This window comes from Gobius niger (genome assembly GCF_951799975.1).
Source record: "Gobius niger genome assembly, chromosome: 6".
NCBI classification, from domain to species: Eukaryota; Metazoa; Chordata; class Actinopteri; order Gobiiformes; family Gobiidae; genus Gobius; species Gobius niger.
Genome location: NC_136857.1, coordinates 37,535,250 through 37,554,871, shown reverse-complemented (window position 1 = coordinate 37,554,871; position 19,622 = coordinate 37,535,250). Strand labels below are relative to the sequence as shown.

The 19,622-nt window shown below is 42.5% G+C and overlaps 1 protein-coding gene across 1 annotated transcript in view; it reads right to left on the bottom strand.

The window, feature by feature from the left end:
- Positions 1–14,392: 14,392 nt before the first annotated feature.
- LOC306964332 (uncharacterized protein) overlaps positions 14,393–19,622 on the bottom strand; it is a gene marked incomplete at its 3' end in the record, with an annotated part of 391,619 nt that continues 386,389 nt past the window's right edge. Inside the window, exons 6-8 of the mRNA XM_079558323.1 lie at positions 16,757–17,073; positions 15,802–16,318; positions 14,393–14,454 (exon numbers count right to left, since the gene is read on the bottom strand). Of these exons, the coding sequence (XP_079414449.1) occupies positions 14,393–14,454; positions 15,802–16,318; positions 16,757–17,073 (896 nt within the window). The remainder of the gene's footprint in view (positions 14,455–15,801; positions 16,319–16,756; positions 17,074–19,622) is intronic.

Here is a 19,622-nt window from a genome sequence, read left to right as displayed (position 1 = left end):
CATGTGTGTGCGTGCCTGTATGAAATGCTAAGTGCGACTTGGATATGTTTATAGGGGAAACACAAGAGAAGGAGAGTTTGGCAACATAGAAAGGAGCAAAAAACAAAAAAGAAAAACAAAAAGATACTAATAATAATATTAATAGTAATAGTCATACAACTAAAATATAGAATAGTAAAATCAATCAAATAGAAGACATTTCTTTCCAATTATACAATGCTTATAATTTTATTTTATTTATTTATTAATCATTTTTACTTATAAGTTCAATACCCTTTTGAAGTGGATGTAAGACCAGGGGCTTAAACTCTGCTGCTGCCCGACCCTGGGGAGGCAACTCGCAGAGCAAGGACTGCTCCATCACCTCAGAGCAACCCACTGACCAGATGAGGAGAGGGTCTGCTCACTTGATCAAGCAGTGTTTTTACCTGGCTAATATCCACCTCTACATTTGTCGTTAATTTTCTTTTTAGTATTATTATTATTATTATTATTATTTATTTATTTATTTGCATTCTTTAATTTTGAGGTGGGGTAAGACCATGGTGCTTAAATTCTGCTGCTGCCTGACCGTGGTGGGGAGGCAGCAGCATAGCAGAGAGCAACCCTCTGACCTGATGAGGAGAGAGTCTGCTCACTTGATCAAGCAGTGTTTTTGGTGTATCCCCCCTTTTTATTTTTTTTTTTTTTTTTTTTTATATATACATATATATATTTTTCCTTACTCTACCTCCCCCCCAAAAAATGCATTATAAGCACTGCATAACCTCGGGGACATATAATTCATGAAAATTAAAAATAAAGGGGAGCAGAAAGGGAGAGAGAGATGGTGAAGAGGAAGAGAAAGGAACAAGAGGAGATATTGTGTGTGTATTTACATTTTTATATGCGTGTGTTTATTGTATAATTGACATGGATGACAATTAACCAATAAAAAAAATAAAAAAAATACATAAATAAATAAAAAGGTTATGAGTGAAATAAATGATTTCATGTCAAATTTTATGTTAATTATGAGAAGAAAAAAAACAACAAAAAACAACAACAAAAAAAACAGTAATAATAATAAATAATAGTAACAATAAAAGCAAAAAATATACATATATATATATATATATATATATATATATATATATATATATATATATATATATATATATATACATACATATACATACATGCACATACACGTACAGGAAAGATATATATATATATAAAAGAAGGGGACAATATATTTCAAAAAGTACTGAAGTTATCTATTTTGCAGAAATTTTGTGAGTTTGGTTTGGAATGGAGAGGGTTCCATCATCATAAATTCAGGAAATGTTGACTGAGATTCTGTAAGAATATAGTCAGACAGCAGATTTTTCCATTGGTGTACACTGATATTATTTTTGGATTTCCAGTTTGTGAGTATGGTTTTCTTGGCAATGGTTAGGGCTACAAGCAGTAGTTTAGTATGGGATGAGTCAAGAGTGATGGTTGAGGTATCTCCTAGGAGACAGAGTGAGGGGGATAGTGGGATGCGGCAGTCCAGGAGGGCAGAGAGGGAATCTGTCACCTGTTTCCAAAAAGCTGAAACAGGTGAACAGAACCATATGGCGTGAATGTAGTTGTCTATCTTGTTTTGTTTGCAGTTTGTACATGTATCAGAGTTTATGGTGAATTTAGAGAGTTTCTGGCCTGTGAGGTGAGTTCTGTGTATTGTCTTGTATTGTATCAGTTGTAGATTTGCATTTCTTGACATGTTGTAAATGTTATTGCATATCTGAGTCCAGAAGTTGGCATCAGGAGCAAGTGACAGATCTTGTTCCCATTTGTGATGTGGAATTGCCATCGCTTTGTCCGACTTTGTAATAATTTTATACATTTTGGTTGTGAGTTTTTTTGTGGACTTGATATTGAAGACTTCTGAAGACAGAGGAGGGAGTTCCAGATTTATTTGTCTGATTTTGTATGCTGAAAGTACTGAAGATTGTAATTGTAAATATTCTAAATATTGTGAGCTCCTGATGCCAAACTCCTGGACCAAGTATGGAAATGAAACCAGTGTGTTATCCTTAAAGATGTGCCGTAGGTGTGTGATGCCTTTCTCTACCCATGTGCGGAAATGTAATGGTTTTTTGTTAATTTGCAAGTCCGGGTTATTCCAAATGGATGTAAAATTTGATGGTGCCAATGTAGAATTTGTAATTTTATGGAATTTCCACCAGGCTGTCAGAGTCGAGGATATTGTTGGGATTTTGAAACATGGATGACGCTTAATTGAATTATTAAAGAAAGGTAGGTCTGAAACTGAAATGTTACTACAGAAAGCTTCTTCTATATCTCGCCAGGTGTGGTCTGATGGGTCAGGATGGGTCCATTTGTATATGTATTGTAATTGGGTAGCTAATGAATAATGGAGAAAATTGGGAGCAGTGAGGCCTCCTTGGGATTTAGGTTTTTGTAAGGTGGAGAGTTTAATTCGGGGTGGTTTGTTTTTCCAGTAGAATGAAGTTATTATTGAATCTAGAGCTTTGAACCAGGGTTGGGTTGGAGGGATTGGTATCATATTGAAAAGGTAATTAATTTTTGGAAGGATAGACATTTTTATTGCTGCAATTCGGCCAATAAGGGAAATCGGAAGATTTTTCCAACGGTTGAGATTGTCTGTAGTAACTCACTTTTTTAATGTTCCCATTGTCTCCTGCAGACGTGGAGATCCACTGGAGTCCTGAGCCCCGTCTGAAGCAGGAAGTCCCCGAAGAGGAACCGAGCGTCAAACGGGAGGAAGAGCAGCTCCCACAGTTCACTGCTGTCTGCGCGAAGAGCGACGAGCAAACTGAGCACCGAGAGGAACAAACGGACGACGCTTCTGACGATGCTGAAGAAGCTGCAGCCGGCGCTTCAGCTGCACAGACGGAGACAGAGGCTGACGGAGACGACGGAGACACGAGAGGACAGAGACCCTTCACGTGTCCAGTCTGTGAGAAAGCATTTCCCCGGCAGAGCAAACTGGATGCACACATGAAAACACACACGGGGGAGAGTCCGCACACCGACCTGAGCTGCAAAGTCTGTCAGAAGAGGTTCAGCGATCGGGCCAACGTGAAGAGGCACATGGTGACTCACACGGGGGAGAGACCTTACAGCTGCTCCATCTGCAACGCAACATTCCCCCAGAAGTATCCCCTCACCGTCCACATGAGGCGACACACCGGAGAGAGACCCTACAGCTGCTCCATCTGTCAGAAAATGTTAGGGAACAGGGCTGAGGTGAAGCGGCACATGGTGACTCACACCGGGGAGAGGCCTCACAGCTGCTCTCTGTGTGAGGCCACGTTTACCCAGAAGTCCTCTCTGAAAACACACATGCGAGGACACACCGGAGAGAGACCTTACAGCTGCTCCGTCTGTCACAAAACCTTTGTGCGAGCGTATGAGGTCAAGGTGCACATGGCGACTCACACGTAAACGCCGCGAAAAGGACCATTCGTGTGTTCGAGTCCAGGAGCAGAAAGTCAGTCCTATATAAATGATTTTGACCTGACATTTTTGAGCTAGTTTATGGTTTGCTCCTGCATTTATTTATTTATTTATTTAGTTGCAAAATGGCACCGAAGCAAATTCCCAGTTTGTAAATGTCAATGGCAATAAAAAAAAACTATTCTGATCTGTCTTTTGAATGCATCCTTTGATTTTGTACGGAGGCGTTTCTGTTTCTGCACGATCCAAACCGGAAGAAAAAGAAAACCTTTGTGATCAGGCGGTACCACTGTTTTTGGACCTGGAGACCACAGCAGGCTCAGAGTCAGACACAGCCATGTGCAGCACTGGCGCCCCCCAGGTGTCAGTTTGCTCACCTTTCTTATGCAATTTCTCCTTCTGTGAGATCAATAAAGTACCATCTTATCTTATCTCATCTTATCTTTTACAAATGGCGGTGAATGTTCGGCGCCCAAACAATAAATTCATTTTTCTTTTCATTTTTCTTTTTTTTTTTCATTCATTTAAAAATGCAACAACAGCGTTTAGCATGAATGAAAAGGAGCAGAAAGAAGTAAAAACTTATCTCTGCCTCTTATCAACACAAAATCATCTACAGTTCCAGTTCATTTAAATGTTGAACTGTCTCATGCAGCCGTCTTTCTTTCTTTCTTTTTTCTTTCCACGACATCAAAACACAAAATACATAAATAAAGCTGATCTGCTTCTCCGCAGTGTCATATTTTTGTAACATTGATAATTTCACATATTCCTTAAACACATCAATGGAATTAGATTTCTTCACTTTACAATCACGACTGTTCCACAGAGAGAGAAACATCTTTCCTTTGCCGCCGATGGAAACCTGGGTTTTGTAAAACCTCAGTACCTTTGAGTTCACATCTGCTTTTTCTCTTGTTGAATCTGCTTTGTAAATTGTTTGGTAAACTTTCCAGATGAGCTTTATACATGTTTTTAAAAGGTTAAACTCTACTAATTAACAGAATGTCAGTGTTTTTAGTTGTGTGAATAAAGGATTAGTCTGGTCTCTGTATCCACTTCCACTGGCGACTCTAATCTCTCTTTTCTGTAGCAAAAAAATGTGATTAATGTATGTTTTGCAGGCACTTCACATCATTTTCTGGAATTCATTCTCTACAATTTGCAGGACATCTTTCATATTTTACCTGAATAAAATCAAATCCTCACATTTTCTGACGATATGGTCTTAGTAAGTAATCTTTGTTTATGCAGCACCTTCCACAGACAAAGGCCACAAAGAGCTTCACAGCACAGTTAAGAAGCAGAAGTGACACACGATATAAAAAGGTCAAGACAACACAGAAACCACAGCAGCCCAAAAGTAGCTGAACTAATGAATGAGTCTCAAGGTTGTTTTTGAAAGAATCAACAGAATCAATAGATCCTATAGGACACTGGCAGCCAATGAAGCTGTTTTAAAATAGGAGCTATGTGGGTCCTCCTGTTTGTTTTGCACTAATAGGTCACAGCAGGGCCGGACTGGGACTGAAAACCAGCCCTGGACTCTGACCAGCCTGGCCCAAATGAGCGTAAATGTGACACTTCCACAAATACATATTTAACCTCTGACCTCCCGCCTTAACATTAACGAGTGCTTTTTCCCCAGTTCGGCTTTTTATTATTGTTTTTTTGATCGGCATCATCAGCAAAAAGAGCGGGAAAGGTGGTCGTAGAAACAGAAGCAAAATCATTCATATAAATAATAAATAATGATGGTCCCAAAATTGAACCTTGTGGCGCACCATACTCCACGGAATTCCTTTTAGATTCATGTTTTTTTATACTGGGCTTTACCCAAATCTAAAAGCTTCTCGACTGGAGAGCAACAATGTAACGCCTCATTTGAAAGCTAAGACCTACAAAAGTGACGGACACTTTTCGTCACGTCGCCACTTTTTTGTCATATTTTTGTTGTTTTTTTAATCATTTTTTGTTGTGTTTTTCTCACGTTTTTGTTGACTTTTCATCCCCCTTTTCGTCGCTATTTGGATGTTTTTCTTTTTAGCTTTTAGATTTGGGTAAAGCTCGGTTGAGGCGGGACCGGTGGCCCTTCTGTGCTCTTCCAGAATGGACACACGGCCGGTCCGCCCCTGGGTCACAGTGATCTGAGCTGGAACACACAGGCCACCACAGTCTGCAGCAGAAACACCTTCACTTCCTGCACCGGCTCAGACTGTCCCGTGTCTGTCGGATCATCATCTTTCACAGCAGCCGAGTCAGGCCTCAGATACGGAATCACCAGCAGGTTTGGAAATCTGTCACAAATCTCCAATCCAGCGAAAACTTGAGAAGTTTGTTGTTGTGTTGAAGTTCTACTTGATCCAACCATGTAAAATGTGAATTGAAAACGGGTGAAAAAAAGTGCATTCATTTCTGTTGCTCAACTTAAACTGTGTAACTAAAACAGACTCATTACAAAGTGAGAAATGTACAGCGTTTATTTGTTATAATTTTGATTATTTTGGCTCAGCTGGAAAAAATCCAAATTAAAAATCTCATAAAATTAGAATATTTTGAAAATGGCCAAAATCATCAACATTAAAACAAACAAAGGCTTGACATTTGTCTGTATCACACATTAGTTTAACTTTTGAACGATGTTCTCATGTTCCGAGTTTCTGTGTGTTGTGTTTCTACCCGGGCGGGTCAGAGTGGTTTTGACCTGTAGGGGCAGCATTTCCGCATTCCCGCGCGCAGCCCGCCGGAAATCACACGAAGAAGAAGAAAGAGCTACAAACGTGTCCGCTGTGAAGAGCAGCAGGTTAATAAGAGTTCTCTGTGAGCAGGAACAGCAGCAGGTCCAGTCTGTAGAGTCTGTAGAGTCGGTGGTTCGTTTTGAGCGGTTTATGAACAGCAGAGGCACCGGAAACACCGCTGTTTCTGAATGAAGCTAAAGGAAGCTAACCGTTAGCATAACAGAGCACGAGCGGACAGGGAGAAACGCACGCGCTCACAGAACAACAATGGAGGACATCAAACCCCCTCAGCAGTGGCGCGTGGACTCTGAGCATCTCTCCGAGTCGTGGAAGACTTGGAAGGAAGACTTTACTGTGTATCTGGAGGCGGAAGAAAAGGCGCGGGTGAAGCTTTTCTCCGGCCTGATCGGAGCGCGGGGCAGAGAGCTCTGTGGGCCGATCAGAGACTCCGACACAACCGTCACTGTCGCCAGTTTGATGGCGAAGCTGGACGGACTTTGCAACAGAGTCAATGAAACAGTGGAAAGGTACAGATTCTTTGAGCGAAACCAAGCTCCGGGAGAATCTCTCGACACATATGTGAGTGACCTGAGAGCGCTGGCAAACACCTGCAACTTTGGGCCGTTAAAGGATTCACTGATACGAGACAGGATTGTCTGCGGCTCACACAGCTCAAGCTGGAGAGAAAGGCTCCTCACAGAAGAACATCTGGACCTGGACACGTGTCTGCACATCTGTAGATCCATGGAGGCGTCACGTGAGTGCGCAGGGATTCAGCGGGGCTTTAGACAAAACTGTTACTAAAACATAATTAACACGAATATGTCCCCCCCCCCCCCCCCACACACACACACACACACACACACACACTAACTAAAAGGAGCACTAGTTACCTCTAAAACATTGAACTGAGTGAGTGGGACAGGCTTGTTGACTCCAGGGTCGAGAGAGACTTTATTACAGACTCATGGCCCAGATCAAAAAACACACAGACAATAAACACCTCACACCAGTGTTTTTTTTTAATAATTTGTATTTTTTTCTTGAATTTGTACATGACACATGAATCACTTCAGTGCATATTATGTATAACACAACATGAGGATACATAAGGAAATCAGATAACACTGAGTAGGGCTGCTCGATTATTGAAAAAATAATAATCACGATTATTTTTTTCATAATTGAAATCACGATTATTCAAACGATTATTTGTTGCCTTAAAAAAAAGTATTTTTATTTTATTTATTTATTAATGAAAACACTATGATGATATTTTATGTTTTTCTGGACAGTCATAAAAGTACAAATGATTTCAAGTTTGCCTCGATTAAGGAGAGGTCTCTGTTTCACGCCTGCCCCCTGCTGGCCAGCCCTCACACCTGCGCAAGTAAACTGAGCAGCGCGGCCTGATGACATCATCACACAGCGCTGTTTGTTTTTATGTCCGGCAAAAGCATGAGCCACGGCACGTCAAAAGCGAAGGGAAAATAATCCCAGCGCCGTGAAATAATGCAAGTCTGCTTTGCCAAAAAAAAAAATTGAGAAAAAATAATTATAATCGATTTTTCGCGATTATGCTAATTTAGTAATAGTTTACTGTTGTAATCGAAATCGTAATCAAATTTCGATTAATTGCACAGCCCTAACACTGAGCTCCAGGAACACAAGAAATAAATAAATAATAATTATAATGGTAATAAAAATATAAAAAATGGAAATGGAAAGAAAAAAAAAGGCAGGCAGGAAGTGGGCGGCACCTCTTCTCACTGGACAGGTCACATCACCTGGGAGTATTTGTTAATAATAACAACAACAATATCATTATCATTATTACTTATATTACTTTATTTATGTCAGAAATGCTACGCTGTTAGCACATTAATTATCCTTAGTTCCTTATTTAATTCTCTTGAGTTGTGATCTAGTGTGTCCGGGGCCTCACGGGGCTAAATCCTCCCACAGTTTGTTGAGAAGCGTTGACGTGCACTTTATGATACAGTTGCTCCATTACTGCTTGTTTTAATGTATTCCAGGTCGTCCTTCCATTTTTCAGTGTAGCTCATGTTCCGCACCGTGTGGTCATTTGTGGATCGTTCAGAATAAAAAGCCGTGGAGTGAATTCGAAATTAGCGCGAGCCATGTTTTTTAGACATCCGTGAATCTTCATCCAGAAGTTTGGAGTTTTGGGACATTCCCAGAGGAGGTTCCTCTGTTATTGCATCTCCAGCAAGTGTCCCAGTCCACAAGGTTTAGTCCGAACAGTCGCGAGGGGGTCCAGTAGTAGCGATTTAGCTTGATTTTAGCATCTCTAGACAATTTGTTGGTATTTTTTCCATATTCTTTCCCGGTCTTCATCTGATAAGTGAATTAACATCATTCAGGCGAGATATGAACTGAAACATCAGCTTCTCCAGAGCAAAGTCCAGCCTCTCGTCCATCGGGGCTTTTCTAATGCATCATGACCCGTCTCTGACTTTTACAGCTGAATTAATGATAAATAATGACAGATCAGAACATTGTGTCACGATTAATCACTCACAATAATGAATCAAACGTTCTCTTGTTTATGACCCAGTGTTTTACATGAGTTAAATTGAGTTGGAGGTAAATTCAAAAGGCTGATAATAACCCTGGTTCTGTGTTGACTCTTACGATAGAGCTCAAAGTCTGTTGATTAAGCGGAGAATGAGGGAAAATGATGATGTTTAGTGTCAAATGTTCATCTGTACAAACACTGCTCTGTCTCGGTGTTCGTGTAACTGATTTTACGTTGACTCCAGCTCTAAGCGAACTAATAAGAGTGACTTTCTGACTTTCTCCCCTGGACTAAACCGACTCTGAGGCTTTTCCCAAAATGATCCGAGTTTTGTGATTTGTCTGTTTTCTGTTCCAGAGGTTAAAGAGGAGCCAGAGGAGCCGAGCGTCAAACCGGAGGAAGAGCAGCTCCCACTGGTCACTGTCTGTGTGAAGAGCGAAGAGCAGAGACAAACTGAGCACCAAGAGGAGACGGACTCAGAGACCGAGGAACAGACGGACGACTCTTCTGACTCTGACTGGGAAGGCTGGGAACCTGCAGCCAGCGCTTCAGCGGCACAGACGGAGACACAGGCCCACGGAGACATGAGGGGACAGAGACCCTTCAGGTGCTCCGTCTGTGAGAGAACCTTTAGCTACAGGAGCAGCCTCGTTGCACATATGAAAACACACCAGAGAACCCACACCAAAGAGAAGCCGTTTAGCTGCTCCTTCTGTAACAGAACATTCACTCAGAGGGGTTATCTGGACCTGCACATGAAAGCTCACACTGGAAAGAGGCCGTTCAAATGTTCCGTCTGCAAGAAAACGTTTGTCCAAAAGCGGCATCTGGATAAACACATTTTGTACATGCACAAAACCCCGAACAGCTGCATCGTCTGCCACAAACGGTTCCAGAGCAGAGCTGACGTGGAAAGGCACATGGTTACGCACGCCGGAGAGAGACCGTACAGCTGTTCAGTCTGTAAGAGAAGGTTTACCCAGCAGTGTTATCTGGATAAACACTTGAAAGCACACACTTAGAGCCCGCACACACAGACCGTACAGCTGTTCAGTCTGTCAGAGAAGGTTTACCCAGCAGTGTTATCTGGATAAACACCTGAAAGCACACACTAAGAGCCCACACACAGACCACAGCTGTGAGGTCTGTCAGGAGCCGTTAGGGAGTCGCTCTGAAGTACAAAGGCACATGATTACTCACACGGGGGAGAGACCTTACAGCTGGTCCTTCTGCACCGCAACATTCACCCAAAAGTATCATCTTGAAAGCCACATGAGACGACACTGAAGAGAGGCCTTACAGCTGTTACGTCTGTTTCGGGAATTAGACTTTCCCTAAAACAACGTGGATCACAGGAGGCCACACCTCGAGGACATCACTCCCCCTCCTGGACCCTCTACTCTGCCCCCTCCTGGACCCTCTACACCCACTACACCGCCCCCTCCTGGACCCTCTACACCGCCCCCTCCTGGACCCTCTACTCCGCCCCCCCCCCTCGCCCTGACAGACTCTCCCACTCCCGCCTCCATCATATTTTACTTTTTATTTTTTTTATTTTAATCGTCTTAATGCATAACCTTATATAAATTACATTTTTTATAGTTTATTTTTTATCTAAATTCTGTGTTTTATGTTTCGCGTTTGTACCGAGAAAAAAAAACTGATGTGTGAACCTCAAACAAAGGCAATAAAAACTATTCTGACTCTGATTAGTTTCCTTCGATCTTCACAGCAGACGCGGCTCCTTTAACCCCTTAACTCCCACCTGGACTGAGCACATTTTCTCCAGTTTGGCTTTACCCCAATCCAAAAACTTCTGGAAAAAAGCTGTGAAAATAGCAGCAAAACTGAGATGAAAACAAAATGATGGAAATGTGACAAAAAAGTGACGAAAAATGGATGAAAAAGTGGCAAAAATGTCACAAGAAATTGCCAAAAAAATGACAAAAATGTTATAAAAATTTGACCAAAAAAATGTGATAAACTGACGAAAAAATTACAAAAAATTGACAAAAAAATGACAAAAATGTGATAAAAATTTGGGGGAAAAAAGACAAAAAAATGATAAAAAACTGACGAAAATATTACCAATATTTGATAAAAAAAAATGACAAAATGTGACAATGAGTTGAATACCCAACAAAAAAAGATGGAAAAAAATGTGATGACGTGAGGAAAAAGAGCCTCTCGGTTCAGGCGGGAGTTAAGAGGTTAAAAGTGTCCGGGGAGAAACTAAAGTATGTTCCATATTATTATGCAAATGACATTTTTCTTAGATTTTCTAAATCGTCAACTCAAACAACAGTCAGGATCATTTTAAGTCTTTAACTGTTGAAAAAAACTCCCAATGATAACTGTGTTTTATTCTAGTTATTATATAAATAAATAAATAACTCAATCTAATGTTCCAAATGATTCTGCAGCTCATAGTTTAAAGGGGGGGTTTTATGCAAAATGGACTTTTTCAAGCTTTACATCATGTTATTATGTCACTCCCTCATTAAAAACATGCCTGAAGTTTTGCCTTGGCACATTCACATATTTCTGAGTAATCTGTAAAAACTCTGATGGCGGCCATTTTAGGGATAGGTTTGCCTGAGTCCTCCTCGGAACGCCCCCACCTCCTGGAGACGCCTCCGAGCTTTCGTCACCAGCCGAGTAACCAACCACTGCTCCTCAGCAGAACCCCCTCCCCACTGATGCCACAGACAGCGTGTGGAGGGGGCGTGTCTAAAGGCTCAGAGGTTCTTAAAGAGACAGAGGCCTATTTCAAGACATTCACTACAGCCATTTTGAGAGAGACATTTTATACAAGGCAGTTATTCTAATTTACTGCATTTACAGACCAACAGAAGGTTTGTCATCATTGTAGTGTGATATAGACTGGTGCTATGGGACTGAGACATTTTAACTGAAAACAGTCATATCAGTCATGTTTACTGAAATCAAAAGCTTTTTCAATCAAAAACATCTTAACGCGTCAAGTTACATTTGATCCACATTATTTACAAAGATTAAGGTTGTGTTTCTCCTTTAGTCCAGGACCGGCCGCCGTCGCTGCCCAGAGGCTCTTGCTCTGTTCTTATTCCGTAAGGTTCACACCGTCTGTTGTTCTCAATGTGATCCATAAAGATTTGCTTTTATTAACCATCTACAAGCTGTTTTAACGAAACATCCTAATTAGTTATTGTCCTGTTTTCTGAAGAATTAACCATGTTGATGTTACTTTTATTTGTGTTTAAAACTACGGCAGTTGTGAATGAGGTCCAGTTGTGTGGCTGTGCTGCTTTTCCACTGTTTGCACTTTAGTTAGAGATTGTTGTTTAATATGCAATGTTTTGGTGAGAATTGTGTTCGATAACTAATAGTATCCGTGATGTTCCATGACAGGACCAGATAAAAATGCTCCAAAATTACTGGAAAATGAGGAATCCTGGATGTGTGAGACATCTCTGGTGAAGCTCAGTGTCCTTCAGGAGAGAGAAACTAAATATAAATAACTGTGTTTCTCACTTACTGTGAGGCCGGAGACACAGGAGCAAAGAAATACATAAATACACTGACCCTCCCCGACCTTCATCACTATGGAAACATGAGGCTGTAGGAGAAACACCCAGAACATCAGAGACGTCCAAGACAGAGACCCAGGACACTCAGGCAAGGCAAGTGTATTTGTAGAGCACAATTCATACACAAGGCAACTCAAAGTGCTTCACAGGTGCATAAATATAAGAAAACAAATACAATCAATAAAAACATCAACATAGAATTAATCAATTACAGTAAAAGGCGAGAGTGCAGATAAAATACTTTCAGTGTCATATGCTCAGGTAAAAACAACTGTTTTCAGCCTGGATTTGAACATTGTCAGAGCTGAGGCCTGTCTCACGTCCTCATGAGACTGTTCCAGATTTTAGCTTCAGCCTCACCGTGTTTAGTCCTGACTCTGGAACCACCAGGAGGCCCCTCCCCTCCCTGAGATGGTTCATACGGCTGTAACATGTCAGAGATGGACTTTGGTGCTAAACCATGAAAAGACTTGTAACACGCAGAGCTGTTTTAAAGTCTATTCTCTGAGTGACAGGAAGCCAGTGCAGAGACCGGAGCACTGGACTAATATGGCCGTGTTTCCTGGTTCTTGTCAGGACTCGAGCAGCAGCGTTCTGGATGTTCTGTAGCTCTGACAGTGAGCAGCCGTTACAGTCGTCTATAACCTGCTGGAGACAAACACATGGATAAGTCTCTCTAAGTCTCAGAGAAACTCAGATCAGGAACATCACACACATGATCTGCTCGGGTGAAAAAACCCGGTGATGGTGTTCCAGGGTTAACCTCTTAACTCCCACCTGAACGGATCCCATTTTCTCCAGTTTGGCTTTACCCGAATCAAAAAGCTTCTTGGGAAAAAAGCAACAAAACAGCCACAATATAAACGCAACAAAAATGTGGCAAAAATTCAACCAAAAAGTGACGAAAATTCATCAACAAAAAAGACAAAAATTCAACAAAAAAGTGACAAAAATTCAACAAAAACGAAACAATAACGTGACAAAAAAAAAAAACAATAAAGGTGACACAACACAGCAACAACGCGAGGAAAAAGATCAGTTTTGTGGGTCTTAGCTTTGAAATAAGGTGTTACACAGGCCTATATAACAGCCAAAGAGGACAGAATGCATTTGGTTTAGGCGGGTGGTAAGAGGTTAACAGGTTCCGGAGATATCGCCGTTCATCAGCAGTAGATCGGCCGATCGCCGACATCGGAAAATTCCCAAATATCAGGCCGATTCATTAATTACGTCATCAGCTGTTACTACATTATCGGTTCGTACACGGCCCTTCCTCCATCTCCCCCCGAGAGCGTCTGCGCCAACCACCCCCATCCACTCACACAGGCACTGGGTGAAGTGTCTTGCCCGAGGACACAAGGACAGGAGCTGGGATTCGAACCCCCGACCTCCTTCCGATCATAAGACGACCCGCTCTACCATCTGCACCGCTGTTGAGGCACGTCAGACATAAATATTTATTCAGTGTGGAGATGCAGTATGTTCCTTTAATGATTTGGCCGGCATTAATGAACACGTGTTTGTGTTGTGACCCTGTGTGTCCACTTGATGGCGCTGTCGCTAAGTGCATAAAGGCCAGGGAGATGAATGGAGGCAGGTGCTGACCCGAGAGCACAGGTTTGTGACCGCTCTGATGGTGTTTGTGTCACTGTTCTTGTATTTTGAGCCTCTTACCACCCGCCAAAACCAAATGCATTCTGTCCATCACTTTTAATTTCCCTGATGTGTTTCTCTCACTTTTTTATTACTTTTTCGATGCTGTTTTGTCACATTTTTTGATGGATTTTTGTGTTTTTTATTTATTTTTATTTTTTTTAGTCATTTTTTGCTAGATTTTTATCTTTTTTTTGCTGGATTTTTGTTATTTTTTGCTGCTCTTTTGTCACTTTTTTGTTGAGTTTTTGTCGCTTTTTTTGGGTCACTTTTAAGTGTTTTTTTGTTGCGTTTACATCCTCATTTTCTTCTCATTTTTTGTCGCTGGTTTGAAGAAGCTTTTAGATTTGGAGAATTTGGAGAAAACATGTTCAGGTGGGAGTTAAGAGGTTAATGGATCTGAACCTTTTGCTGATGGAACGCCCTCACCGGGCCTGTGTGGATGAACGTGAAGCATCAGGAGCCTCCGAGCGCGTCCCACCCCCTCCTGAGGAAACATCACCAGCCCAGAGCTCGGCTGTTACAGAGAACTGAACATCTGTAACGACTGTTATAGAGAACTGAACATCTGTAACGACTGTTATAGAGAACTGAACATCTGTAACGACTGTTATAGAGAACTGAACATCTGTAACGACTGTTATAGAGAACTGAACATCTGTAACGACTGTTATAGAGAACTGAACATCTGTAACGACTGTTATAGAGAACTGAACATCTGTAACGACTGTTACAGAGAACTGAACATCTGTAACGACTGCTTATAAGAAAGCTCTCACTCTGACCTCAGCTGTGTGGGTTTTCCATCTCATGATCGAGAGTTACTCCCAGATAAACTCTGATATTCTACATATTTAAATGGATCTCAGCTTCAAAGCGCCGACGTGTAAAGACCACACATTCAGTTATTAAAACATTCAATGATAATGTATTTTTATTGAACCAGTAGTTGAGTTTAGACAATCTCTGTAACTTCAGTCCCAGTTGTTGAGGATAAACCTTAACGTCTCTGAGACGAAACATCATTAATGCACAGTAAGAAAAGTGTTGGGCCCATGACTGAGCCCTGAGGTGCTCCACAAGTTACAACTTCACTTCATATTGATTGGTTCATTTGTGCAGATATTTTTCCGTCTCATGTGTGCGTTCAGAGAAGACTTCTGGGTAAATGTTGCCGCACACTTAGAGCAGCTGAAAGGTCTCTCCCCTGTGTGAGTAACCATGTGCCTTTTTACTTCAGTACTGCTCCCAAAACCTCTCTGACAAACGGGGCAGCTGTGCTCTCTGGACGCTCTCCTGCCGATGTGAACTTTCATGTGTGTGTCGAGGTAACTCTGTCGAGGAAAGGTTCTCTTACAGACTGAACAGCTGAACGGTCTCTCGCCAGTGTGGACTTTCATATGTGCATCGAGGTAACACTTGTGGGTAAACGGTCTCTTACAGACTGAACAGCTGTAGGGTCTCACACCGGCGTGTGCTTTCATGTGTGACACGAGGAAAGCCTTTCGAACAAACGATCTCCTACAGACTGGACAGCTGTAGGGTCTCTTACCAGCGTGTGTTTCCATGTGTTTATCCAGATAACACTGCTGGGTAAAGGTTATATTACAGAAGGCACAGCTGTAAGGTCTGTCTCCAGCGTGAGTAACCATGTGGCTGGACGGTGTCTTGTGTCTCCTCATATGTTTAAAGAGAAAACCACTTTGAGTAAATGTTTTCTTGCAGACGGAGCAGCTGTGCTTTCTCTGACCAGCGTGTGCTTTCATGTGTGTCTGCAGATAACACTGTCGGGTAAAGGTTCTATCACAGACGGAGCAGCTGTATGGTCTCTCACCAGCGTGTGCCTTCATGTGTGTGTCGAGATGTGGCTGTTGGGCAAACGTCCTCGCACAGACTGAGCAGCTGTAGAGTTTCTCCCCCGTGTGAGCCACCATGTGCCTCTCTAAGTTTGTGCTGCACCCGAAGCCTTTCTGACAGACTGCACAGCTGTACAGCGGCGCGTGTCTCGTCATGTGTGTGTCGAGATAACACTGCTGGGTGAACGTCCTCTTACAGACTGAGCAGCTGTAGGGTCTCATCCCAGCATGTACTTTCATGTGTGCGTCGAGGTAACACTGGTGGGTGAACGTCCTGTGACAGACGGTGCAGCTGTGCAGCTTCACCCCGGTGTGACTTTGCATGTGCCTTTTCACGTCAGACACTTCACAGCTGAGGCGCGTCCCCGGCCGTTCACCAGCGTGTGTTTTCATATGTGCATCGAGGTGAGTCTGCTGGGTGAACGGTCTCTTACAGACTGAGCAGCTGTATGACCTCGCAGCAGGGTGGGCTTTCATGTGTGTCATGAGGTAAGCCTTTCGAACAAACGATCTGTTACAGACCGTACAGCTGTAGGGTCTCTTACCAGCGTGTACTTTCATGTGTGTATTGAGGTAACACTGATGGGTGAACGTTCTATAACAGACTGAACAGCTGTAGGGTCTCTCACCAGTGCGAGTGTTCGGTGATGAGTGTTGGATCATATGTTTATCGAGATAACCCCTTTGAGTGAACGTTTTCTGACAGACCGAGCAGCTGAACGGCTTCTCTCCGGGGTGAACTCTCCTGTTCCTCCTGACGTCAGACATTTGGCTGAATGTTCTCTCACCACCGTGTGTTTTCTTATGTTCATCCAGTTTAGTCTTATGGAGAAATGTTTTCCCACAGACTGAGCAAATAAACAGTTTCTTTTTCATGTGAGTTCTTGAATGTTCTTTCAGGTCCTTCTCTGTGGTGAATCTCTTTCTACAAACAGAGCACTCGTGTCTCTTCCTTCGCCCGGCTCCAGGTCCTGCTGTCGTGGATGCAGGTTCCCAGTCAGAGTCAGAGTCAGAGTCAGGATGAGGGTCAGAGTCAGAAGAGTTGTCTGTCTGTTCCTCGGTCGCTGAGTCCATCTCCTCTTGGGGCTCAGTTTGTCTCTGCTCTTCAGTCTTCACAGGGACCAGTGGGAGCTGCTCTTCCTCCTGTTTGACGCTCTGTTCCTCTGGTTCCTCTGGTTCCTCTTTAATCTGCGGCCTCTCTGGGACGTCCTGCATCAGACTGGGCTCAGGACTCCAGTGGATCTGAAGGTCTGCAGGAAACAATGGGAAACTTAACATCAGTGGCTCATTGTACGATTGACCACAGACTACTGATGTGGCAAAAGTACTTGATTTCTTTGTTTAAACAGTAGCACTGATACTTGGGTGAAACGGAGCTCTGGCCAAAGTACTGCTGCAAGTTATTTACTAAAGAGTAAAAGTACCTCAGAGTGAAAAAGAACACATTAAAACTAGCTTTGGAGCGAGATGTTGATGAATGTTGTCACTGCTTTTCTCTTGTTCAGTCCTGGTTTAGTCCTGGTTCAGTCCTGGTTTAGTCCTGGTTTAGTCCTGGTTTAGTCCTGGTTTAGTCCTGGCTCAGACCGCAGCTCTGCCATCTCTGATAATGACAAAGTGTTGGTAAGAAAACCAATTTTTTTAAAAGATTTTTCTTGATATTTTTTAATTGACATATGTTCAGATAAACAAAACTGTACGGGGGCGTCTCAGTCTGTCTTTTTAAATTTTTTAATGGATTTTTCTAGTGATGTACGATAATGCCAACGTGAAACCGATAATTCCGCATGTCCCGATACCGACAACCGATAATGACGTCGATAATTATGTATATTTATTATACGGCTCCGTTGATTTGAATGGGATTTCCCAACGTTCTACCGGTCATTATTTTCTGATAAAGGACCTCTGAAAAAAATAATGACCGCTGCCAATGGCAACGGAGTTGGTGCTTTCATATCACTCCGCGCGTACGTAGTAGCGACACTATCTCTGTCCCGTCACTGAGAGAGAAGTTGGGGGAATCACTCGTGAAGTTAGCGTGAGTCTGACTTTCAACTTACCCAGAGATTCACCACCATTCCTCCAACTGCGCCTTCAACTAAGTAGCTAGGCTAGCTACTAGCCTTGCTGCTTCTAGCCTAGCCAAACGTTGCCGAGCAACGCGCAAACTTTTGGGAACTATGTGTCGTGAAAGTCATTAAATAAACCTTTCGACCTTCATAAAAGTGTACAAAGTTTATGTTGTGTGTGTTCAGTTGGCAAATGGCCGAATAATAAGCGGGACCTTCAGGGCGAACCGGACCCCTCCGCTTCGCGTCGGGGTCCGGTTCGCCCTGTCGGTGCTTATTTTCCCGATAATGACCAGCGTTCTATACATTATCCCTTACATAATTGCACTTTATTTTGGAACGAGAACTCAATGTAACAGTTCACAGTTCTGCCCAAAATGTATTAACTCTACCAAGCAAAATACAAGTGTATAAATATTAATCAAATAATGAGTTTTACTTTGGGTTTGAGTCTCACCTTTTTCTAAAGCTCTGGGTTTTTACAGTTCCATCATCTGAGCAGGTCTGTCTCTGCTCATCTGTGTCACATCTTATTTAAACAAAAAAATACTAATGAATTTACAATACTGGAATATAGACAGTATTATAGTATTTCACTGAATCTAGAGGCGTCTCTGACATGAGGGAGAAGTGATGCCAAATCTGTGACAGATTCAAGTGTGACTAATAATACGATACAACATAAAAACAAGACTCTCTCCTGCATTGGGCTCATTTATGCATTTGTGACAAGCAGCGCGGCTCATTTCATCAAAGCAAAACTCCTCTCGTTCATAGCGCTTCAGTCGCGGGGCTGTCGTGTTTATTTGATCAGAAATACGAAGATAATACATGTGTGTTTAGGCCCCGCTCTGTTCCAGTAACTCACGTGAGCGGATCAGAGGTTCACATTTCCTCGTCTTTTTCTCATTTTGTTGCGGTGCTAATGCTGAAGTGACTTCGATGTAAAAAGTCTAAAAGCTCTTCCTTCACGGAGAGCGCCTGCACAGCTGCTTCGCTGGAATACTCGTTGTATTTTTCAGCTAAAGCCGTGCAGAAGTCGGCCGTGGAGAGCGTATATCTGCAGCTGTAAATGTGCTGTCCTGAGTCTGCAGCAGCTCCGGGCTGCAGGACGAACGGGCACCGCCGAGAGAAAGGCAGCGAGCTGGAGCCGCAGATTCAATGTACTTTGAGCTTATAATTATCGGGCCTAATCATCGGCCACATTTTTTTATCTGCTTTATCGGGGATGGCACCAAAATGCTGATATATGCTGATAATAATCGGCGGCCGATATTATCGTGCATCCCCAGATTTTTCCTATTTCTCTTCCTCAGAATAGTAACAGGAATGACAAAATTGGACAAATTTGCCAATTGCAGGTTAATGCTAATGCTAATGCTAACCAGCACAGAGGCACAGGCTGCACCCACTGAAACAACATTTACTGTAGATATTGATTCAATCAGTTAGAACAGAAACATACTTGGATTTACACATAAAAAATGGTAACAGGAATGACGTGACATATTTCCATATCCAAATGTCCACAAACAGGTCACAGAGGAAAATATGGAAGAGAGAGAGAGTCACTGATTGGTTTTGAGTTTCGTCTGAATGTAACAACTTCTTGAGTGTGACGTCCTTGGACTGAACCGTTCACATGTGGAGTTTCTGTAGTTCAGTAACAGGAATGACCAAACAGACGCACTGACCTGACAGTGAGGACTCGTCGCTCTTCACACAGACAG